This window comes from Postia placenta (assembly GCF_002117355.1).
Source record: "Postia placenta MAD-698-R-SB12 unplaced genomic scaffold POSPLAscaffold_20, whole genome shotgun sequence".
In the NCBI taxonomy this organism is placed as follows: Eukaryota; Fungi; Basidiomycota; class Agaricomycetes; order Polyporales; family Adustoporiaceae; genus Rhodonia; species Rhodonia placenta.
In genome coordinates, this window is record NW_020169851.1 from 337,049 (window position 1) to 361,752 (window position 24,704).

General features: G+C 53.5%; 5 protein-coding genes across 5 annotated transcripts; 2 read left to right on the top strand and 3 right to left on the bottom strand.

The window, feature by feature from the left end:
- Window positions 1–2,910: 2,910 nt before the first annotated feature.
- POSPLADRAFT_1158233 (hypothetical protein) lies at window positions 2,911–4,611 on the bottom strand (the record flags this gene model as incomplete). The annotated part of the gene is made up of 7 exons (XM_024487295.1): window positions 2,911–3,201; window positions 3,260–3,375; window positions 3,437–3,781; window positions 3,831–3,996; window positions 4,056–4,302; window positions 4,356–4,425; window positions 4,485–4,611. 7 exons carry the CDS (start codon window positions 4,609–4,611, stop codon window positions 2,911–2,913), a joined length of 1,362 nt encoding a protein of 453 aa, XP_024333736.1.
- A 1,668-nt stretch (window positions 4,612–6,279) lies between these two features.
- On the bottom strand, window positions 6,280–6,816 carry POSPLADRAFT_1157882 (hypothetical protein; the record flags this gene model as incomplete). The annotated part of the gene is made up of 2 exons (XM_024487248.1): window positions 6,280–6,624; window positions 6,664–6,816. 2 exons carry the CDS (start codon window positions 6,814–6,816, stop codon window positions 6,280–6,282), a joined length of 498 nt encoding a protein of 165 aa, XP_024333737.1.
- Window positions 6,817–8,854: 2,038 nt separating this feature from the next.
- Window positions 8,855–10,674, bottom strand: POSPLADRAFT_1158156 (hypothetical protein; the record flags this gene model as incomplete). Its single annotated transcript, XM_024487286.1, has 7 exons — window positions 8,855–9,031; window positions 9,087–9,215; window positions 9,272–9,757; window positions 9,815–9,937; window positions 9,992–10,263; window positions 10,295–10,410; window positions 10,619–10,674. The coding sequence occupies 7 exons, from the start codon at window positions 10,672–10,674 to the stop codon at window positions 8,855–8,857; spliced, it is 1,359 nt and encodes a 452-aa protein (XP_024333738.1).
- A 1,626-nt stretch (window positions 10,675–12,300) lies between these two features.
- POSPLADRAFT_1186238 (hypothetical protein) lies at window positions 12,301–16,184 on the top strand (the record flags this gene model as incomplete). Its single annotated transcript, XM_024489207.1, has 5 exons — window positions 12,301–12,467; window positions 12,521–12,980; window positions 13,032–13,269; window positions 13,334–15,987; window positions 16,045–16,184. The coding sequence occupies 4 exons, from the start codon at window positions 12,301–12,303 to the stop codon at window positions 15,964–15,966; spliced, it is 3,498 nt and encodes a 1,165-aa protein (XP_024333739.1). The 3' UTR covers window positions 15,967–15,987; window positions 16,045–16,184.
- A 4,815-nt stretch (window positions 16,185–20,999) lies between these two features.
- Window positions 21,000–24,261, top strand: POSPLADRAFT_1157920 (hypothetical protein; the record flags this gene model as incomplete). The annotated part of the gene is made up of 7 exons (XM_024487251.1): window positions 21,000–21,251; window positions 21,331–21,393; window positions 21,444–21,626; window positions 21,680–23,198; window positions 23,274–23,624; window positions 23,683–24,110; window positions 24,148–24,261. The coding sequence occupies 7 exons, from the start codon at window positions 21,000–21,002 to the stop codon at window positions 24,259–24,261; spliced, it is 2,910 nt and encodes a 969-aa protein (XP_024333740.1).
- Between the last annotated feature and the right edge of the window lie 443 nt (window positions 24,262–24,704).

Below are 24,704 nucleotides of genomic sequence, written 5' to 3' on the forward strand. Positions count from 1 at the left end.
AAAAAATTAAAAAAACGGCTAGGCGCCGTGCCGACTCGTGACATGCACAGCATGCCGACGCGGCCCCGGGGGCCGGTGAGTCAGAGCGGCTGTGTCAGCAGAGCCCGGGCTGTGCCGTGCGCTGCCGCCCCATCTAATCTAATCGTACAGTAGATATGATGCGTCCGTATCAGGCAAGTAGTACAGAGGTCGCGGGTTCGAGCCCGTGAAAAGGAAAAAATTAAAAAACGGCTAGACGCCGTGTCAACTCGTGACACTATCCCGCCGATCAGACCATCAGATTGGCAATGAGGACGATAACACCGATCAGGTGGTTCTCAAGCCAGAGTGCTTCCGCATTGCCTCTGCCAGGCGCGGTCATGCCTCGGTGACAGCTGATCAGTCGCTTCTGAAACGCATAAGGGAATGTTCGGAGAAGGATCGGGAGGTGGCCAAGGCACTTGAACAGGTGCAGAACCTCGGGCCACCCCGGCTGCAAAGGGGTTTTAAGAAGTGGAATGCCGAACAAGGGCTTCTGCTGTTCCGCAGGTGCGTGTACGTCCCAAAGAATGCAAAACTCCGGCAGGATATAGTCAAAATCCACCATGACTCACCAATCGCCGGTCATGGCGGCTGTGCCAAAACCCTGGAGCTGGTGTCGCGGAACTACTGGTGGCCTGGGATGTCCAAATTCGTCAATGAGTACGTAAGCACCTGCGACGTGTGCAACCGTACCAAGACATTCCCAGCCAAGCCCCAGGGTCCGCTGAAGCCGAACGAGATCCCCGAGCGTCCGTGGCAGATCATCACCACGGATATGATCGTTGGCTTGCCGAAGTCTGATGGATTCGACTCGATCCTGGTTACTGCCGACCGCTTTACCAAGCAGGTCCACTTCTCGGCCTGTCATGAGACCCTGACGGCAGAAGGTGCGGCAGACCTGTACATTCGCGATGTGTTCAAGCATCATGGGGCCCTGGCCAAGGTCATATCAGACCGAGGTCCCCAGTTCGCTTCGAAATACCTGCATGTGGTGTACAAGGGACTGGGAATTGAGCCGGTGCTGTCCACAGCATTTCATCCTCAGACAGATGGCCAGACTGAGCGCTGGAATCAGGAGATTGAGCAGTACCTGCGTGCTTTCACAAGCCACAGGCAGGACGATTGGGCAAAGCAGTTGCCGCTCGTGATTTTCGCACTGAACAACCGAGTTCACTCTGCGACTGGGCATTCCCCATTCTTCCTGCATGAGGGGTACCATCATGAGATCCAAGTGCGGATCAATCCAATGTCTGCAATGCCTGCGGCCGCTGACTGGCTTAAGATCCTGAAGGAGATCAGGGACGACATGCGCTCTGCGCTTGAGCTGTCAGCCGAGCGCATGAAAGTGTACTACGACAAGCACGTGCAGGAGGCACCGATCTTCGCGCCAGGGGACAAGGTCTGGCTTGATGCTCGGAACCTTAAGTTGAAACAGCCGAGCAAGAAGCTCAGTCCCAAGCGCCTTGGACCATATGCCGTGCAGTGAAAGCTCGGAGACTTGGATTACGAATTAATCTTGCCGAAGTCGGTGCCGGTGCACCCGGTATTCCATGTCTCCTTGCTTAGCAAGTACACGCGTAGCGATATCCCGGGCCGGGAGCCGGAGGAGCCGCCTGCGATCGAGGTTGAGGGCGACGAGGAGTACGAGGTTGAGCGGATCAAGGATTCGCGAATCTTCCGGCGTCAGCTGCAGTACCTCGTCAAGTGGAAGGGTTATGACAACTCACATACGTCATGGGAACCGGCGCGCAATGTTGCCAATGCGCCGGCCCTCATAGCTAACTTCCACCGGAAGAACCCAAACGCTCCTCGTCGCCTCAATGCTGCACTCTTTGGTGGTCTCAACTTTCAGCCAATGCCTTCGCCGCTGACTGAAGCACAATGCTGCTCCGGGTGGGAGATGGGCAAGGGCGCCTCACATGAGGTCATGCGCCGTTGAGGGGGGGGTAATGTTACGAGTTGGCATGGCGCCTAGCTGTTTTTTTAATTTTTTCCTTTTCGCGGGCTTGAATCCGCGACCTCTATACTACCTGCCGGATATGGACACATCGTTATCTACTGTACAATCAGATTAGATAGGACAGCAGTGCACGGCACAGCTCGGGCTCTGCTGACACAGCCACTCTGACTCACCGGCCCCCTGGGCCGCATCAGCATGCTGCGCACGGACCAGCTGCGCACAGACCAGCGCGCACAGCCTCCCCTAAACTCCCCCTGTATATAAGCCTGCCTCTGCTGCCCTAGGGACCTCAGTTTCGACCTCTTGTCCCTAGGTCAGTAAGCCCCTGTACTTACTTACCCTTCAATAACTAACTAACTTGTCCCTAGCCTTAGGTTCGAGCTCTGCTCACCATCGCTTCGGTGAGAACCAGTCAAACACCCCCTGCCTTCAGATATTCCCCTGTCGCTTGACCTCAAGTCGTGACAGACAGTGTGCTCATGCTGAATGCAGAGCACGAGGTGGCACCATATATGTGCCATACATGATAGTGCATATGGTGGCAAATCTGAAATGGATGCATCATGTATGACTCACCTGGATCACTAACTGGTGATATTCATGTATAATGATCGACCACTAGTTAACATATGTCATACATGACTACGACAGTATCACCTGGACTACCTTGTAATGTATGTGAGGTATATCAGCCTCATGCAGCTTCAACTGCCATTTAACGATTGAACTATCTGGAAGGACGGTGAAGACACAACTTTTGTATAAAAGAATGCTCACCACGCCATGAATTCTCGCTAGATACACTCCAGTGATCATCACTGGTATTCATATATCATTGCCGTATCCCGTATGATTAGATCTGCCGAACGCATCGATATCGAAAGGTTCAAAGTCATTTTCGCACGCCAAATAATGCGGACTAGACTAGATCACGTGTCCCTATCCACATGCACCTGTGTCTTGACCTCCGCCACTTCGGCTGTAATGTCAACATTCTCCATTGACCCAATCTCGCCTTTGGATATGTGGCCTTGTTCTATCATGCTTTGTTGCACATCGTCAGCGTATACGACCTGTTCGTCATTGTAGTTCGTCTCTTTCACGGTCCGCAGGACGAGGAACGCGAACGGAAACGAGAACAACATCATGATCCAGCTGGCAAGCAGCTCATTCAGAAATGGCGTTTCCACCGCGTCCATGCCAAAGGCTCCCGCAGCTCCCTGGAAAGCATAAGTCAGCTCCGAACATCCAGACGACAACGCGTGCTTGAGCAATTACCGCGCTCTGCACAGCCTTGTACATGCCGGCGAACCGTGCGAGTGTGAAGGGATCATTGCTCAGCGCACTCATGATCCAATATGCGAGCGCTTGATAACAGGCGTCGCCGACATAATCTGCATGGCCCGCGTTATGTTGTGGTCAGGCCGTGGCACACGCATACATGCGACTACTTACAGAAGAAGAACAGTGGGGCCTTGCTCCTGTACGACGCATCCTTGTAGTTGATCTTCGGCAAAGCCGCCGCCTTAGCGCGGTCGAAAGTGACTTGCCATGCAAGGCCGCACGACCAGAGCGGAATCACAATCACGACCACAACACCGAGGCCGAAGTATCCGCGCGTGCGCCGAGGGAGCCATTTGAGATCGAGCACGAAGGGGCCTATCAGGAGCGCGCCGATAATGGCACCCGCGCTCTCCAGCACCGAGTTCAACGCGCGCGTAGGATCATCAAAACACGCGGTGTTGACTGCTCCCTGGTAGGCGTAAAAGTAATTCGAGGCGAAGAACATGGGGAGCAGTGCTGGCATACGGTAAGAATCGCTGCAGCTTCGGAAACACATGTGGCGCACCGACTAAACGCCAGTCTTTGAGCGTATTCCACATTCCAACGAGCTCTTGGCGAGGCTTCGAGACAGCTTGGAGCTTCACGAGTGTACCATCGCCGCGGACGATGTGGTTCGGAGGCAGCACCAAAAACGCAGAGGCAACACCGACAAAGATGATAACCAAGAAAGCCTGCCAATAGATGTCACCGGTCAACGACTGACAAGCAAAGCGCTTTAGAAATGACCAACGATGTATGTTGAAGTCGAGACAGCATTGAGGCCGCCCCGGCGAATGTTGATGGCGAGGGCGATAAGAGAGCCGATGAGGGAGCCGGATTGGAAGATAGCCCAAAAGATCGCAAACGCTTTCCCCTTATCTTTTTCCAGCGGGTAGCTCATCATGATCGCTCCCTGGGCCGACCATAGTAACGCAGCAGAGATACCCAAGAGTGCACCTGCCAGGATGAGGAACCAGGCGGCACCCTGTGTCTGGTAGCTGCGAGACAGTTGAACGAACACATGTATCAGTTTCCAAACAAGCAGGCGTACCACCAAAGCGATCCGACATAGAGAGCGTAGCCGAGTGTACCGATGAAGAGCGTCAACCTCGGTCCGAGAACTTATTGACAGCGTGTGAGTGATGCATTTGGAATGATAACAACACTGTTTGGAGCACACCGTTGGCTATACCGCCACTGACAAGGCCCGTGACGGCAAACAGGGCGTAGAGTACGCTGTTCGATGTGTCTACGAGTGAGATATCTTGCAAACCTCCCGCGCCGAGGCCACTTGCGGCACTATACATCCCCACCGTTGCAAAGCTGTCCTAATATCAGCGGGTACCTTCGTAGACGATGATCGGTCCGCATACCAGGTGATGCCGACAAGGACAATCTGCGTCGTGGGCTTCCTGCATAGCTGAAGAAATCAGTATGGTACTTGTTACATCGGGTGTATACTGACGTGTAGAAGGCCGGCCATGTCCATGTAAACATGATCGAGGCGTACTGCAAAGCGGGAAGCTGAGATACGGTGCCTCTGGACACTGGGAGAAGCTATTGCGTGAATCGCACTATTTATGCATCTTATCCCAGGTGCATATATATCGATCCAGCTGTTGATCTACGTTGACAGAGTCATCCATTATGGCGTCTGATGTCAATGCGAGGGTTTACACTTGCGACAATATCAAACTATGTATCTGACCAACAGATATGGAGATTTAAGCGCTGCAATGCATATTGTTGCTGCGATAGGATGAAGCCAACAAATCAATGTGTCAGCAGCGTGCAAGACCTCTGGTGCTCGTTCTACCTCTCGTCGTACACTAGTGTAGCCTTCCTGTTCGCGATACACGTGTCCGAAGGTTCATTCTGACATTTGTTGACATGTATTTGAATTTCTGATAGCAGACGTACGTGTAGTCCATTCACCGATCAACGACGGATGTCTTGTGGTAGTGAGGCTCAGAAAGCTCGATTCGCTCATGATTTCTATCTTCGCCGCAGAATTCAGGAAGACAGACCATCAACAACATGATGTTCTTAAGCCAGGCACTTGCCTCACATCAAACCAACTTTCGACAAGTACGGATCATGATAGAGTCTATCGAGCTGTATAGGTTCACCGCATATGGTCGCATATTGACTGCAAGTCGAGAGTTCCTTGTAGCACAATAGACGTTATGAAGCAGTACGAGGCAAATAACGCATGTCGTACAATGCGAAAACGTTCCCAGGCATTGGTAGATTCCCCACGTGTCGTGAGCCTGATGGGCAATTTGTGGACTTAGGCGACCAAATTGACGAATGGTGATGAGTTCTCATGATGAAAGTAGATAGAATCGCCAGATAGCATCAGGTCATGAGGATTTCGGTCGCCGCAACCTCGGGGCATCGTTTCGAAGGCATGAAGACTGATATCCATACCATGGCTGTGACAGGTACCATAGAAGAATCAATGACTCGGTCCTGAGGGCATGTCGTCCGGCGTGGGAGAAGAGACGCAGCGGGTGTCAAGCATGACAGCCGAGGTGAAAATGAAAAGCAGCCTCGAACAGAAGACGTCACATTGAGCGCCTGTGTGTAATCAGATCTGAGATCCCGCCTCCTTCCTGCGCCCCACGACCGCGGAAACTCATGAACCTCCTCGAGCATATTTGCGCGCAAGCGGGATTGATGCGGAATCCAGAATCAACGCTCAGGATCATGGTCTTGACGTGGCTGGGCCCCGCAAAGTGATCACAACATGAAACGGTAGACCGTTATTTTCAGGCCGGGCCCATTCCCGCATGAAGTCCGCTTACGCACATACCTAAAGATACGGCAACACACTTTTCATCTGCTGGAGAGTGTAGCGATTGAACACTGTGTCTGGGTACAGAGTCATTTTATTAAATTGGTGGCGGGACCATACACACACGAGACATAATCTTGGATATATCGACAAACCACTGTGATATCTACGCCCGTTTCTACAACTCAATCGTCGAGGCGAGCTCCACTAGTCGGTGTGGGCGGAAACAAAGGTTGGTGGCCTCACGTGCGCGAGCCCTCTGTTCTGCGAGGGCGGTAAGCGTGAGGAGGGCATTTCGCTCAAGCTCCGTGATGCTCAGCGGGGCGGGTGTTGTGGTGGCTCCTGTGCTTTCCGGGACTACTTGCGCCAGGTTGCGAGGCGGCCACACAGCGAGGTGCAAGCGGAACAATTTGCCGTTCAACTGAGAAATGTGAGTGATAATAATGGCCTGGTCCATGACCCCCACAAGGCCTCGCGGCCACTGGTTCCCTTCCGGATCGCCGGCCGCTTGGGTTCGGTAGGCCTACAGATGATCTCGATCAGACACCAAGGAGACTCTCACTAACAGCGTGATGCCTACGTTGACCCAGTGTCTTGCCTCGTTTTTAATCCTTTCGAAGAGCTCGGCGCGGGTCAAAAGCCGACCGCCCGGGCGATCGTACAAATACACTTTGCGTGCGTGCGTGTATGCCAGCGCCGGCGGATTTGCAAACATCTGAAGGCCGCAGGCGCAGTGAGTACGCGTTGCGGACGGAGAATGGGCTGACGAACCTCCAGGCTGACGTAAATGTACTTTCCATCGATCCCCTCAAAGAGCACGTCTCCACCGTTCTGCATGACCAATGCACGGTCCTGCGAGTTCAGCCCATCGAGGTAGAGCATCCCGGAGCCTTGCTGCTGCCCTATGTAGTCAAAATGGATAGGAGGTACGGCACCGATGTGCCGGAAGCGGAGCTGAGGAGTGGGGCGGTATTCTGTCTGTGGCACGGTCATCCGCCACACTGGCAAAATCGGGACCTCGATCGTGCGCAGCTCGTCATCTACGAGGAACGTTATAGGCCTTGTGGGTGATTCAAAATTATACTGAGGATGCGAGTTTTGCGTGTATTCCTCGGTTTCTTCCTGTGGCGCCCAGCGTAAAACGTTCGGCATATTTGAGAAGTGAGAGCAACGACTGAGCAATGGTCGGGAAGAGGGAGGAGTGATGGCCACTATTATATACAAGCCAAGGAGTAAGCCACTGTAGGACCCGCTCACAACATTTTATAGAAATGTTGCATTATTCGATCCTTACAAGTCATGTCCACTTTGATGCAGCCGCACCAGGGCGATGTCATGGGAACGCCTCCGGATTGGTACGAGCCACTTGACCTTGTTCTTTTCCGTGGTCCAATCAGATACGTTTAAGGGTTATTCCGAAAATGGAAGTCAAGACATTGAAAGGTGCGTCGAGTAGTAACCACACTCACCGTAGCATGCGTCAAAATCCAGTATCGAGATGGCCCTACCTGTAGCCAACCTATAGCTCCTTCGCAGCGCCGGCCACATGAGAGCCACTCAGGGAAAAACCAGCAGAACTCACTTCTCCGCGACTACTTTGCGTTGCGATACAGACATGCCATCCTTCTTTCCAATTTGTGCGTTCTCCCGGACATATTGAGCCAGTTCGCATCGATAATCCAGATCGGGAGAAGGAGGCCTGGTAAGGATCCCCAAGGCGCTACGGTAAAATGGTGCAGTTTGTCCCCGTAGGTGTCGTATTGAGCTCTTGGCCATAAACGGGACGACCGCATGGTCTGTGGATGTCGACCTTTCCTCCAAGAGGGCAGGGCGCCAGCATAGAGCTTTCGTAGTGATCGTTTCCATACCTTCGTCCCTTGATCGCATTTATTCACCTCTCGGTGCTGCCATTCCCTTCGCCAGGTCTCCTCCTCAACGCGATGCCGAAACCTCTATGCTGTCTATACGTACTTTTTCAATACCACACTATCCGCGTCTTGATATTCTGTGTATTGTCTTAATGTCGATTTAACACCATGTTATTACGTTTCACGCATTCTCGTATGTTGGTACGTCGTCTGTGGGCTCAATGGAATGAATTGATGCAACAATAGTCAGCCTGGCATCTAGAAGCGACTGAGGGAAGCTAGCGCTACGAGGCCTTAAGCTTTAGCGCGCCTCCGCAATCTACACGTGGCAACACGATCAAATCAAGCGTGAATTGTTGATGTCACACCCCACTGGGTACCAAAGCAGCAAAGAAATGACCTTCAATGTTACCAGTCGTCATCGAGGCCGAGATTATAGACTACTGGCGTATGACTTTCGTCTCCAGATAGTCCATGGGGCAGTATCATTGCGAAGCGGTCACATCTCGCACAGAGATCCGAGTCGTGCTGCGAACGAGGCCGTCTTCTGAATGTTGGTGGAAATGAGACGGGTGGTAGGCAGCGCACGACGTAGGTGCTCCATACATATGTGGTCGCATGACATGGTTAAGCAGGAGCATTTTGATTCGATACCGACATCAGCCTGCCACTGTATGCTCGATTACAATCAAGTCCAGAATGCGCCTGGTGAACTGCTGGTTCAATTTTCACTCCACACAAGACTGGGAAAAAATGTATATGTTACGTTACAAATAATCTTGACACACGATTCCAGTCAGATACACCGTACGGAGTGTGATGAAACCAATCGTTACACGCCGCATCAACACGAAACCGATCTAGGGTGTAAGCCCCTTGCATACTTCAAAGCGGTGGCGGGACAGGGATCATCATGATTGGGCGCACTTGTAGCCGAAGACGGCATCGCTTCCCTTCCAGGTGGGATAATTGCATCATGGCGAGATCGTCCCAATGCGCACCCTTATTCGCAAGAATGTAGCGATAAGATGTCTGCCCCCATTGCTCATCGACGCATGCTTCCTAGATTGAGAATAAATCACGTCATATAAGCAGCGGAGCATTTTGTGTGACGCACCTCAAAAGAATCCAAAAGGGCCTTACATATCTCGAATGCAATTTCAGCAAGAGTGAACTGCCGCTTGGTGACCTTATCCCGTATTGCAACCATGTACTGTTTTAGCGGAAGCGGAACTGCGCAGATGGTCTAGATTAATCGGGAGATCAGTCGTTAAGTTCAAAGCTGAGTTGATAGATGCGTACCTTGAGCTCCAACTCTACCATAATCTCGTCGAGCCCGGTTTCCTCAAAAGGAAGCACCAATCCACCTCGCATCAGCTGTCCAAGAAGGTGTACGTCGTAGCTGAACAAGTCTGTGATCAGTACACCTTCTCCATGGCGCTGCTTCCAGTCAAATAGAATTATCGTCTTGCTGGAGATGTTGACGGGCTCAGGATAATTATGTCGTAGTTTGTACGGGAAAGAGGGTGGGAGCAGAACATCAAGGCGACGGCCATCCACACACGCCCCGCAAAAACGGTAACCAGGAGAGAGTGCAAGATCGTCATGTGCGACATATAGCCCTTCGTTCGGAGTGTGGCGCCAGGCTTCCAGGCGGATGCACATGAATGCCCGTTTGAACACTATCACGCCCACGAGGACTATATCGTCGTAATTAACCCCGTGTTGCATAAGGATGTCGAGGATTGTTATATCCTTGTGGCGTCCGTAAGCGCCTGGAACCTTGCTCTGTGATCGAGCACGAGATCAGGCTGAACGAATATTAGTGTGCGTGATATAACGTACGTGAATAAACTCGTCCACTATGCGGACCACCCGCAGAGCTAGCTCAGTTCTCATGATTCCTTGTAGATTATCATGTGCAGATAAATCTATAGGGAAGGAGAAAACACAAGGAGGATCCAGCCACTGGATGTGACAGTCAGACCACACAGGACGCACTAAGAACATTGAAACACGTACCGCAAGGTCGAAGTGGATGGAGCCCGTGGCGTTGGGACGGCGGAGGACCACGTCGTGGCCATCGCGCATGTGTGTACGCAGCATTCGGGCGCGCATTGTCTGGTCCGCTATGGGTAAATCGAAGTCTACCAGCCGCATTCCGGATAGCTGCGGGTGTTGCAGCCAATTGAAGGGAACGACATGTAAAGGCTCCTCTGCTACACGGAATGTTTCGTAGCGCAGGGGTATTGCACGTCGCAATCGAGCTGGTATGGGAGCCGGAACCCATGACACTGTGGCAGGGTAATCTCGAGAAGAAGTTACTGTAATGATTTGCATGGGCCTGAGTTGTCGCAAAGGGCCATAGCCTGAGGGTCTTCCGTTCTGTGTAGAATCTGCCATAGGTGATGATGATGTAGGAGAGTGTGGATAGTGAAGAGCTAGAAACGAGCCGCAAGTAGGTGAGCGACTCTTTAAATCGGGGACACCCAGATACATCCATTGGTATAACGATAGGATCCCTTCCTTTGTTTCTGCTTGGCCACAGCGGAGGTTTTGATGTGATGGCTTGTTTCATCGCTTGTTAATCCATCTAGGGCAGTCATCAAGCATCAGGGACCTGAGGTACAAGGGACGAGGCAGCCACACCGGGAGACATTGTTCTCGAGTGCAAATATGGAAACATAGTAACAGGGCAGCAACATCGCGTGACAAATATGATGCCAGCCACAGCTGCGTGACTACTATTGATAGCGGATCCTTTTGGTTCAAGCCCGTCAAGGCTTCTGGAATTTGAGCATCGCGCTGTTATCGTTCCAGAATTAACGAATACAATTTAGTGAGGCTTCACTCATGTTTTAGCAATTCTTCGGTTTAGTATCCTGTTGGCAGGACCATGGAGGAAGAAATTACGAGCCAGTCAAGCAAATCGACCGTGCGACCGGCTCGATAGCAGTTGTGGCATCTAGCGGTGTTTTACCCTTGATTCTTGAAAGGTGAATAAGATGAGACCCATTCATAGGGAAACAGTAATCCTAACGATGATCATTTCACAAATGGAAAAGACGGATATCAGGTGAGGTTAAGAAAGGATTCAGGAGACTACATACTATTGCCTATCGCGCTCATTGGCACTAGCGACGGCTGTCTTCTTGATCATCAGCTGGTTACTGCACTTACTGGCAGTGCCAAAAAGAGAGAATGCTGATTCACTAGCACCGTGATCTCAACGAGTACATGCGTAAAGATCTAGTGAACGACATGTATGCATAAAGAAGAGGATGATGTGGGAGGAGGCAACGCACGATCTCATAGGCGCCCAAATTCGAACTGCCATAGGCGCTCGATCATCCACACTGATTGGAAGTTGATCTTCGTGTGAGCTGCCTTGCTCTGAGAGTGTTGGCACCAAAGGACACTAGTCCACGGGCTACTGAGCATATAACGTCAATTCAAAGCGCATTTTAGGGAATTCTGCTTTGCCTTTTTCTTCATGAGTAAGTCCCACAGACCTGGTGCGTCACCCGGCTGAAATTTACAAGTTATCCGCTCATCAATCACTTCATGTGTCGTGTATGTATACTGGTTAATTTCTGATTGCTATGAGTGGGAGATGCAGAAAGGTATGAGTCGAGTTGCCCGCCGGTCGACAACTCGGATCGATGCCATAGACGAGTCGGTCCCGGAACAAGTCCGTCCGGCGCTTGTAGGGCGTCAATGCTTCTCAACTCTACGTCAACTTGGTTCGTGGGGACTGCAGGGGATTGACGACTGCAACACAGCTTTGCATCCTCCAAGGATCCAGGGTATACGCGGCATTGCTCACTTACACCTGTCTAGGCTGCGTACGACGAATGCTTCCCACGGAGACCACTATGTCCTTTGTCCTGATTGCGGAGTTCGAATGGTGCCTCTGGTGTCGGAGTCCGTAGAGACCTCTGTACAATAAGCACCAACGGAATCACTATGGTCATGTAGTGAAACTCCGCGTGGCGTGAGATTAGGATTAGATCTCCGCGAGCCCCGTGTGCCAGGCCGCCCTCTCTGGGCGCCTTGACCACTCGATTCTCCTCTCGACACCCACTGTCTACCTACTTACCGACTTCATAAGAAAAACACTCCGGCGTATATCGAAATATTACATCATTTATCTGTGAGTGTCTGTCATATTGTATGCCTTCTTGCCTGCCCGTAGAGTCCCCCATACATCACCTTCTATGGCGGGAGTGTGTGGCGTCGTCATTTGACGAGACTGTATAACTGGGGAACGGGGGATTTTGCTCACGCGAATCTTTCTCTACATCATCCAGATAGCTCTGAACTAAAACACGATGCTCTGGCTTCAACTGGCCAGTCAAATTGGCATCACCGTCTTCACCTTAATCGTGCAGATGCAGATGCCGAACAACCTATACGTACCGGAAACCGTCGCACTTTTCATCGACGCAGCTGTTCCTCACTTGATATATATCGCTGAAGAGGTTGCACTCTCCTTCCGGTGAGTGCGTTCAATATCTGCGCGCGCCATACTTGCTTACATTGTTCGCGCAGGTCCACTCAGTCGTCACTTTCGGCTGCTCCGAATCGGCATGATTTACCTCCGTCGCTCAATACAATGACCTCGAAGGATATCATCATCTGGACCCCCACGACTTCCACTGTTTCGATCGAGCTGCAGCCTCCAGCGCTCGTAACTCCGTCCGTGGCTCTGCTGTCGGTGATTACCCCCACTTCCATATCGGTACCTGTGGATGCACGAGATTCCGCTATCGAGTATTCGTCGCCAGATACGATCATCCTGCCAAACGATGAGATTGACCCGGCCCGCCACTCCTGCCCGGCCTACCTCGCATTTGTTTACCCCGACTGTCATCTTCGTCCGGTTCATATCGTAGCCGTCTCCTTCGCGCTCGCGATGATGTGGGGAATATACGTGCTGGTCAAGTTCTTCAAGACTCGACGCTATGAGAGGACGGTAACTTCACACAGCGGTCCGCAGAGATATACCCAGGTGCGTGCGTGCGTGTTAATAGATACGATGCACGCTGATTATATTATGCAGAGCAACACCGTTTCCAAACTCGCGGAGATATTCTATGGCGGCGTATCACTGCGGTTCGGGACGAGCTCCCTGGACCGCAAGGGTACTTCGCCGATTGTCTTATGCACCTCTGCGGATCCAGTATCTAGCGTCCTCTCACACACGGAGCACATCAGCGGTATTATTGATAACTCGATGGCAGCGCATACCGAGCAATATACGACGATTTCAGCGTCCCGTGGCAGTAGTTCCTCGTCAGGTGCGATCCTCTCACCCTCATACCCTCATATACCGCAACGCTGATTGCTCATTGCGTCTACCAGTATCATCAAAGTCCTCGAGAGCCCTCCCCCGGATTGCGCCTATACCCATGACAGTCTCTATCGCGCGCACCATGCGCGCTTGTGAGAGCTATATGAGGATGTGCGCGAAGGCCGTCAAAATGCTGGAGTACCAGAGCGCGCCCCAGGATCTATTGCAAGAGACCCTTGTAAAGGAGCGTGAAGGACTGGAAGCGGTTGTCGACATAGAGGTCCAGCGTGTCAAGGAGCTGCAGACCCGGTGCCAGGGCCGTTATGCGCGTCTCATGCAGGCTCATGCAGAGATCGGGCTGCTGCAGGACGACTACTGTGAGCAGCTGGAGACAATGAAGGTGACCCGTGCACGACTGGATTTGGAGCGCAGGAAGACAAAGCAGGTGTCCGAGCAACTGGCAAGGGAACGGGCGCGGCTCGAGAATGAACATGCACATATCGAGGCCGCGCGGAAGCGGGCAGAGGAGCGCGTCGAGATTGAGCGTGGGCTGCTACAGGCAACCTTGGAGCAGAAGAAACTGGAGGATCAGCGCGAGCTGCTGGAGAAGGAGCATTTTCGTCGGGAGGCTGAGCGTGTGCGCCAGAAGGCCGAGCATATGCATGATCAGGAGGTGCAAGCGGTACAGCCGAGGCATCTTCAGGATCAAGAGGTGCAAATATACGAGGAAGGTCCGGAGCGGCGGGATGTACAGGCGCGCCCGGAGGGTTTATGCGAGGAAGGCACGCAGGTCGACCACGCGAAAGATGTGCACGAGCAGGACGTACGGACTGGTCCTGCGGCCCATCTGCGCAGCGACGAAAAGCGTACCGTACAAGAGGATTACAAAGCGGGTCTTCAGTGCGAGCGGGATGTGCAGGCCGTACAGGAGGAGCTTCCAAGCGAAGGCCACGAACATATGGATCACGATGTCGAAGACGGGAAACATTCGGCCACCAAGGGGACCAACCAGGAATCTGACGAGGGAGGCCAACCGGCCGGAGCAGATAGTCGCAGTATATTGCCCGAGGATGCGCAGGACCCACGAGAGGAGAAGCCAGTTAAGCAAGTCGGCCAGACGGGATGGTTCGAGCAGGCCATACAACCTGTGCAGCGCGATCATGCTCAACAGGGTGTAAGCTCCAACCATGGATTCACGTTTAGCTGCGCCCCACTGCCCCAGCCCACTGTGTCCGCATCAAGTTGGCTGCAAGTGTATAAACGCGATGTCGAAGTTTTTCGGTCGCAAGTCGCGGCGCCCGATCCCGATCCGGCGTCTGATGATGATGACGATGACGATGATTTGCCCCCTTTGGTAGACCCGCCATCGCTCTCGTGTTCAGCAGCTGCAGCAGATCTCGACCATCCCAGCCCACCACCTGCCGCTGATGACGCCGCAGCGGAGACACACGTAGCGTTGGCACCCATGGATTTAAATCCACTGCAAGCGCAGGACGCGCAACGCGTACAGGCTGAGGATGGTATGAATAGCGGACCAAATGACCAGCCGCAAGGTCACTATGCGGAACCAGCTGCGGTACCACAATGCCAGGGAATGTACCAACCGAATCTCGACAACTCAGTCGGCAGCTCGGTTTACCAGGCTATGGCCCTGCAGTCCTGGAACTCCCCATCCGGCGCAACTGGTCCATATGATCACCAGTGGAGTGGAGAGTCTTTCTTGCCAGCCGCTGCGACAGAACAGCAGTTCGCGGCACAAATCCCAGTTCCATCGCCTCAGAGCGCACCAAAGTTCGAGCAGGGTTCATTCACAGTCCCTAGTCAATATGTCTCGGCCGATGCCGTCAACCTCGGCCAATCCTATCATGCCAACACGGACACATACCAAGGCTTTCCTTTCGCCGCACCGATGCCTGGGCCTTCAAGTTGGCAGAACGGGCAGGGAACACAGGGTACGTACGATCTAGAGAACCTGCGGCGCGCGCTCGGGCTTCCGGCCGAGCAGACCACGGCACATGTACAATCAAGTGCATTCTCCTTCGAGTCGTCAAGTCGCTATCCCCTCGAGTCTTCAATACCCTATTCCTCCGATACCAGCGTGAGAAGTGACCTCCGGGACACCAGCACGCTTAGCAACCCGCAGCCATTGCATGATCAATCCAGCGCAGAGGTTTCGCACAGTCAAGAAGAGACCGTACAGGTCCTCACGCAGCCTAGTACTACAGAACAGCTCCCGCCCGACAGGGTGCCCAGGTCAGACCAGTCTGCATCTCCCAATCTCGATACTTCCGCTGATCCTGTCGCTCGTAGCCCGCCACTGCCAGGTCCGAGTGTGGAGGAAGGGTTCGTCACAGCACCGCCAATTGGTGGACCTTCAAGCTCTTCTGAGGCTTCTGCGCCGGTGCCGCATGAGTCATCTTCAGCGTTCACGTTCGCCATGAGCGTGCAGTCTGACGAGCACGCGACACCAGCAGCGACGACACCAGTACCGCCAGAAGGAGTAAATTTACAAGCGGAGGAGTCAGCGCAGGATTCCGACGACGACGACTGGTCCACCACCGCGGCAGACATAGAAGCCTTTAGGCTGCAGGTGAATGCGATGCGTCACCGCAAGTCGGCATCAGCTCGGTCTGGGCGACAACGAGGCAGGAAGAGCAAGCCGTCACAGGTAGACGATCTAATAGCGGATCTCGCTGGAATATAGGCTCCAAGGCCAATGACTTATGTGAGTATCCAACAAGTACGTTCATGACGTACTCGCTGACGCAAAATCTATTAATAGTAGGCTATTATGTTTTTTCCGTGCTCGGGGAACGACTGTCATCGCGTTCCGACTGGGGGCTTCGAAGTCCTCTATATACCCTTACGCGATTGTACTCTCTATGGCAGTGATATACCAATTTCGTCTTCAGAGCCAGTGAATGACATGCCCGCCAACCACGCGGTGCTCTTTCGTAACCTATCTCAGATACTTGCCGGAGGCTTCGGGGATCGACGCAGGTCGATTGTTCATTAGTGTATTGATGCATGCGTAGCGCTCTCCAAGCTGGTTGTTCGGCCGTAGCCTTGATGTCATGTTCGTCGTACAGCATTCTATATAACTGCACACCTCGATATCCTACGCAGACTATTTTGGTGTGCCCCCTGCTGTCTGGTTCGCCTTGTCCTCCTCCGAAGACCCTCCCCTCACCTCCTCCCGAGCCGCGCTGCTTAGTACAAGGGGAGACTTGCGTCAGAAGTAGTGCGGTTTCGAGCCGAAGCTACCAAGAGACATCAATAGTGTGCCATCGGCCGGACGGAGTGATCAGAGCAGATCATGCGGCTGATGATGCTGCGAAGCCTCACGCGTTCCAAAGTATGTCGAAAGCAGCAAACCGGTACGCAATGATCAGGCCTAGGAGTCAGGCCCTTCAGGGCAGGAACTTGAGGTGACGCGTCCTGATCGCGCCCGGTCACGCACAGCACGTGGCAGCGACCCATCCGATCATCTCCTTCCTGTCGACTGGACCAACGCCCTTTGCCTCTGTCAGTTACAAGCCCTCTATGCGGTTCTACCAGGACAGTCCTGACCTTTGGCGCAATATTCAGTATCAAGACAGCAGAAGAAAAGCACTACAGGTACGTACGCTCAAAGATCTGCCAGTGGTGAGCGAGGGCGTGCGATGTGGTGAAGGATGTGTAAAGGAGGACAGGTGTAGCGGCCATTTAGCTTCTGCGAAGGCAATTGAAGAGGAGCTCGCTCGTAGGATGCCCTAATGCTGATCATAGGGAAAGGATCGTCGGCCATAGTGCTCTTTGCTCTACCAGGCTGTCAAGTCGTCATCCTCCGTTTGTTGCTCCGTCGCGTTGCTCAGCTTGCTTAAAGGTTGCGCCTGCTCCAGTGAGATTTGCTCGTTCAAGTCTATCTAATGCTCTCTCTATTATGCTCGCTGCGCGCGTGCTGTCTGTATCCCGTGGCCTCCCTGCTCGGGCCGCTTGGCGTTCTCGTCAGCCACGCCCTCCTTGCATCGCCATCCCTGACTGCCCCTTCTTCAAAAACCCGTGGAACTCTTGCTCACCTTTCTCCAGATCATCCCCTGGATGCCCCTTATGATTTTACTCGGCGGCGTCGCTTCCCTCGTCCACCGGATCATGTATGTCGTGCCCATCCGATGACGCCTCTTCACTTGCAACAGCTGCGTCTGTCGCAGAACGCCACTCCCTTTCTCGTCGTCCCGGTGAAGCTTGGAGCACCTCGCAGATCTTCGCCATTCGGATTGCTTGAGAACGTATGCTGTGACGACTTACGGTAAGACATCACGGGGTTAGCCCTGCGCAGCGATGAGCACCGAGCTCTCAGCACAGAAAGCAAACACCGGTAGCTAATCGTCCTTGACGTACGTCGCTTTGTTACCATACGATATCCTCGTCTAAACACCACTTCCCCCTCACCCCCTGTTACGTATGAGGGTGATCGTATCATGCGCTCTCCTCAATCGTTAGGCTTCCCGGGCTTCCAGCGTATGGCGCGTCCAGGCACATGCGTGGTATTTGCTAGTATCATTGTCTACTTTACCTATCTTCCATATACACCTAGTGAAATCGCTCGTCGATGGCTCGCGCCCATTCGTAACTGCGCATGTCTACCCCTCCGACGCTTCCTGTCCAAGTAATGGTCGCAAGGCACCCACGTTGTGAATGTGGCTCATTCCACGGCCACAGGAAATGTTCCCCTGCTTCGCCGGCGGCCGGTGACTGTGTTGGACTGTAATGCGCTAGAAAACACGTAATTTCATGTGCAGGTCCTCTCCAGCGTGCATACTCACGCGATCGCACCGCGCGCGTTCAGGTAGTGGATGCGTTGCTAGCCATCCTTCTTTGCGCGGCACAGCAAGAGCAGTGTATGGGTTGTACAATTGGAGGGTGTCGACTTTTCACAAGCGTTGTTCGCGGCGTGAATGAGCGAAGGTATCGCGGTAGTATGCCATCGGCTTGACAGAGCGAGGAGCACAGATCGGGTAACTGGTGACTCTGCGAAGCTTGACGCGTACCGGAGTATGTGAGGCAATCTAGTAGGCAATGCCATTAATGATCGGTAGCGTATGCCGTACTATGTACATGTCAGGAACTTGGATTTGAGACAACGCTCCTCAACACGTCCCGTCACGCATGGCACGATATCGGCATTACTTGAGACTCGCCTGCAATCTGTCTCCAGATGTTGTCGGACCCGACAGGACGAGCTGTAGTAGTTGCCAAGGAGGGGTGATGTATTGTTACATACGACAGCATTCGCCTCGTCCGAACGCTCTCACAAGGTACTCCGCTGAACGCTATTGTTTACGAGAGACTATCGTGGAAAGCGTGACGCAGGCACGATAGTTGGAAGCGGGGGGGGGGGGATCACAGCGCTTTCAGATGGGATATACGCACTATCAGCTACCGTGAGTCAAAGACGGGCGTAGGGACGACGGCAGCGGATACTACGCGAAAGAGATCAAGATACCGGGAAACACCATAGGGTACTATGGTCAATTCCTGAGCGTTGGTACAAGCCCGTTTCATGTACTCACCAGCGAGCCTTCTAAGGCGCTGACTGCAATCGCCGGCTGCAGCTGGGAGGCATATCTGGAAGCGAGCCCATTCGCCATCTTCACGAAGGATACGCTGGAGGCAGACGATCGAGTACAGAACTGGGAATGACGGGCTCGTATGACGCGTGCAGCAGGCAGTGAGATGCAGTGACACTTCTCCGATTGCATGGGGAAGAGCGGCGTCTGCGCACGTCATACTCTGATACAACGCAGAGAACGACCAGAGCGATGACGTAGAACCCCCTCAGAGCTCCGATCCCGAAATCCCCGAAAAGAGGGCCTTTGGAGCGAAAATGTTACATCTCAAACCCCTCAAATGGGGCCCAAACGGCGCTCAGGTTACATCTCAAAACCCCCCGAACGCTGGGCTTCCGGGCCGAGGTTTGATCCCCCGACCCCCAAAACCACCATCCGAGGCCGTCCAGCCAGGTCCAGCCGGCCAGTGACATGCCCTTCGGGCAAACATTGGTGGCTGCTGCCGGTGGACGCCGACGTGCGTCGGCGTGCGCGTGTGCCGACGCTCATCTCACTTGGATGCACCTGGCAGCCGCGTTGCTTCTATCAAGATGCTGGCGTAGCCAGTGCCATTACGCCTTGCCAAAGACGTTGCATATTCCGTTGGCTCATCCTGCATTACTCACTGGACTCAGTACAACCAGCCGTGACAACCGTTCCCACATCGCTACTGTCTGTCGATGGCGCGCTCTACTTTCTCGCATACTGCGCGTGGACCCCATGCGGCATCCCACCAGTCGCCCTCCCGACGTTGGCGGTGGGTCCCAATCATCCTCTCTACCCTGCGCATTGCCAGGGTCCTGATTTGCTGTTGTATGCGCGCTCGCTGCTGTTGGTTCCCTCAAGCCTGTCAGCGTGCCGTGCCGGGTATGCTGTTTTTCCTCTTGGACTCTTCGCCTTCCGGCTTATAGGACTTCGCCGTTTGTTCCTCCCCCGTGGGCGGACAATTCTCCCCATACGTCGTCCCTTCGTAGTGGCCAGACGCGAGCATGAAGACGCCTCCAGAGGCGTCTCATGAGCTGCTGGTATCGCACAAGGATCCGTTCTCGCTGGTAAACGCGTCCAGCCCGCATGGCTTCGTCACCGAATAGGACAGAATGAGATGCGTCTTTGACATCTGCGTTATTTGTGCGATAGTCCCCATCTGAGATAACTAACAATGTGCGGCGGATATGCTCTCGAACCTGCCGCGGTGATGAGCCATTTCCGCTGAGCACATCAAATTTCGATAGCGCAATCTGCGTCAATGCTGCGAGGTCTCACCAGTCCTCGAGGATGCAGTGCTCGGTCTCCACGATACACTCATATGCGCCGTGTGTCCATATCTTGGTTTCTCACATTGTCTCAAGTGCTATTTGACACTACTTGATATTTGTGGTGACGTCGCCGTCAGCAGAACGTTCGGGGAGAAGTATCGGGTGTTCACGTTGATGAATCGAAGCCTGGGGACCCATTGCCCCCCATCCCACGAGAAATTTATAAACACTGGCGTTGCGGACATCAGGGTCGTCGGGAGGATGTCACTGACAGCCCGTAGAGAGGCGCCGAGTCTCTGTTCCTACAGTGATGCATGGAGTATATGCCTCCGTAATGGCGCGACACCGTGCGATGCGTAGTGGATAGCCCGTATGCGCCGGGGATGGAGTAACATTAAATGAACGCGCAAAGTAAAATCTCGATCACAGTCGGATGAGCGCTTGAGCAGGATGTTGCTTGTCGTCATCAATCACCGAGCGAGACGCCAATTCAGCGCTTGCGCGTCTTTCCAACGCAGTCTGATATCAAACCTTATGTGCAGGAAGTGACGGCGAGCGCTCGATTCGGGCGGCCTGTGCGTGATAGCCTGCGGGAATCCAGGCGTACAGCGCACGTTGACCGCGCTGTGAGTGATATCAGACTCTTCTTCGTTCTGTATTATACTGGGCCAGATAAAGATGAAGCTTGTTCTCGGTTCCAACGAGATATGACAACATTTATCGCGCACTTAGAGTTTGATCGCTGAACCACCTTCCATGCATTGATGCTTCTTGTGTGGTTCGTAGCTTCGTGCACACTGCTTACCCTCCTCGTCGCTGGCTGAGTGGTACGCGCGTCTTTCGTTCTTTACGCCCCCCCCCATCGACTGCACTTGTAGCTGCATAACTCCTGAATGGCACGACGACGGAGTAGTCGATTGTCCCTTGTGGGAGTCAACGTGGAGACTCTCGTCGAGGATCCGGCTACAGTGGAAGAACCAGCCACCACGCGTCCGGATGACCAGCACAGCGGGTCCGATGCCCCATACAGTGCCAGTGACGGCAATCGACCTGCAGAAGAACCTCCGGCCACCTCTTCAGGGTGCGAAGGAGTTGAGGAGGATGCGCATGATGACCAGGCAGCATCAGGCGGATCTGGTCGTGAGGTATGGATTATGCTTGATAACGAGGGCCCACGTTGAGGATCCAATCCAGCAGATAGAGGACGCACCTTTGCCTGTGCAGGTGGAAGCTGCAGGCCATGAACAAGTCCCTGAGCCGTACACAGAAGCAGCTGCACCACCAGAGGTAATGCTGTGTGTCGTAGAGACGATTATGACTGACAATGAATATTGCAGGCCGTAGGAGGAACAGCACCCGCCCAGCAAACGGAGCAAGAGGTGAAGCCGACGGCTGATGCGAAGGGACGCGAGGACGAGAAGACAGAGGATCCGTGGAGCCTCTGCGCTGAAGAAGTTTGGAAGTTCGAGGAGAACCAGGTGGGAAAGTGGAAGGAGAACATCAATGGTCTTCTGCTATTCGTAAGTGGTCTGGCATAAACATTGTAACCCTTCTAATATAACTACCTTGAAAGGCGGGGTTGTTCTCGACGATCCTATCTGCGTTTCTTGCTGCGTTCTACTTGCTGCTTGGACCTCAGATGCCAGATGCGACGGCTCAAGTGCTCGTTGTCATGTCGGTCCAGCTCAGCGTCCTCACCACTGCCATCGCACACCAAAACTTGACAAAGGAGCAGCAAACCATCCTCGATGCTGCAATTGCGACCACTGCTCCCACAACCACCACCATTTCCACCGGCGTCCTATGGTTCATCGCACTCATATTCAGTCTCAGTGCTGCATCCATCAGCATCGCCGTCGGGCAGTGGTTGCATCATCACACGGATCGAGCCTCGAGTCTGTCACGCCAGAGTGTTCGCATCTGGTCCCTCCGTCGGCGCGGTCTTCAGAAGTGGCATGTCCAGGCAATCATCGACATCCTGCCAATTCTCCTTCAAATCTCGCTCGCACTGTTCCTCGTCGGGCTCTTGAATCTCGTCTGGCACCTGAATTATATCGTTGCCAGCACCTCGACGATCATAGTCACTGCACTACTCCTGCCGACGCTCCTCACCGTCTTGATGCCGTATTTCCACGCTGACTGTCCGTACAAATCCCGCTCCGCATGGTGGTGCTATGTAGCTTTGAATAGGTTTACCCACAGCCACTGCCCTGCGTGGGCGGTCAAGTGTTGGGAGACGCTGGGGGTAAGCATTACCGAAGCGCTTTCTGCCACCACAAAGAGAGTGCGAAGTCTTCGTGGCTTTCCTGCAGCTACAAGAAATATTCTGTCAGAACTGTGTCGACTCCGCCCAGCGGCCATAATCACGCCCACTGCAAATGGCATCAAATGCTTGGCGAGATCGCTCTGGGACTACACGTGCAAGCTCCCTTCCGCCACTTTGTGCAACTTGTTAATCCTGCTGGAAATCATGACAAATTGGCTCACCATCATCCGGTACCACTGCGCCAGCTGGATGCGATGGCGTCCACGTATATCTGAAGCATGGAGTAAATGGCATTCAGATACCCTCGGAGCGCGGAGCTGGCGAGAGTTTGATAACGTGCTAGTCCGCGCTGACAATACACCAGAGGAAGAGAAACTGATGCTTTTGGCGGAGGCGGATGAAATCATCATGGATGATGCATTCCTTGTCAATGTTGTGCATCCTTGCTTTCAGAATGCCTCTCTTGAATCTGCGCTGCCTGCCCTTCTTCGTATCCTTTGCCATCGAGCCCACGAGGTGACACTAGGAAAGGATTCCTGGCACAATGACATGACAGTACTCAAATGGCTGACGAGCGAGCAAGATTCGGCCGCAATCATTGCGCTAGCGGACCTCTGTGTTGACGTCATCGAGAAATACAATGACCCGGAAGATCGCAACGACGACCATCTCGTAGACCATCTTCTACAGCTTCTCCGCGCAATGCCTCTCATCGATCCCGCGAGAACGGTATGTGATCGTGCGAGAGATCTCATACAATGGGCAGCAGAACATCAGGGGTGGCTTCATGAAGCGCGCTTAGACAAGCTTGACGATGGGGCGGATGGTAAGTAGTTTGTGCAGGAATACCTTCTGTAACTCACGACTTCCCCAGAGTGCTTCTTTGAATATGTTGTCCCAGCTTGGCTCCGTGCTGCGCATAAGGATGATTCTCTGGAGCTGTTTTACAACATACTGCGGAAGAGGGTTGAGGCTAGATGGACAGTCAGCAATCTGATGACACCTTCTTTGGGCCATCGTGCTCTGGATGTCTTGGACAAGGCACTTCTAGAGTCACGAGAGGCGAGTACAGAGCATCAACTGCTTATCCTCGAAGCAGTGGGGAAGACCTGTGAAGTCGGCCCGAATGCTACGTCAGTCTATGCCCGCCTCCCTCGCCTGTTGCCTGGTCTAGCGCTGTCCCAGGAGGCTCTCGACAAGCTTGTAGATATCATCTGGCTCTTTTGTTGGAATTTCCGACTCGACAGCGAGGGTAGGTATCCGGTTCCATCCGGAAGTCGCCCACCCAGCACTCACCGCGTACTCTGCAGACACCTGGAGACTGCTCACATTCCTACCACATGCCCGCGAGCGGCTCGGCACCAAGCGATTCCTCTGGATCACATTTTTAGCGCTGAGGCACTCAGAACGACTCCCGCCTGACGACTTTGGTCGTGTTCATAGCGATGTTCGTGATGCGCTAGATGTCGTTGTCGAGTACTTCAGCTCGTCTCGCATAGAGGAGGTGGTCCAGGCGCGCGCTTGGTGGCAATTCTCGATGCTCCTCAATGTATGCGTCGGGCTCGCGCTAGAGGATACCGCACGGCCTGCTCGCAATGGCCCACTCGTTACTCGCGAAGTTGTCAATGCGCTGGAGCGCTGTGCATCGCGATGCCCCGAAAACGAATTTTGGAGAGATGACATCAGAGACCGAATGGAAACAATATGCAGTATTGTTGGCTACTCCACCGGCTCGTATGTGCCTCATTCTGATTTCCGTACTCACTCCTGACGAGCTATTCAGAATTCTCAGTGACCCTGTCGCAGGGGAAATTGTGAGCCCCGCACCGGTGCCACGACACGTCGATGAAGCACTGTCACGAGTTGGTACGGCGTCTAGCCGTTTTTAATTTTTTCCTTTTCGCGGGCTCGAACCCACGACCTCTGTACTACCTGCCTGATATGGACACGACGTTATCCACTGTACGATTAGATTAGATGGGGCGGCAGCGCACGGCACAGCTCGGGCTCCGCTGACACAGCCGCTCTGACTCACCGGCCTCCGGGGCCGCGTCGGCATGCTGCGCACAGACCAGCTGCGCACGGACCAACGTGCACAGCCTGCCCTAATCTCCCCATGTATATAAGCCGGCCTCTGCTGCCCTAGGGACCTCAGTTTCGACCTCTTGTCCCTAGGTCAGTAAGCCCTCATTTGTATTCCTTTCCTACCTTACTAACTAATACATTCACTTGTCCCTAGCCTTAGGTTTGAGCTTCGCTCACCATCGCTTCGGTGAGAACCAGTCGGACGCCCCTTGCTTTTAGGTATTCCCCTGTCGCTTGACCTCAAGTC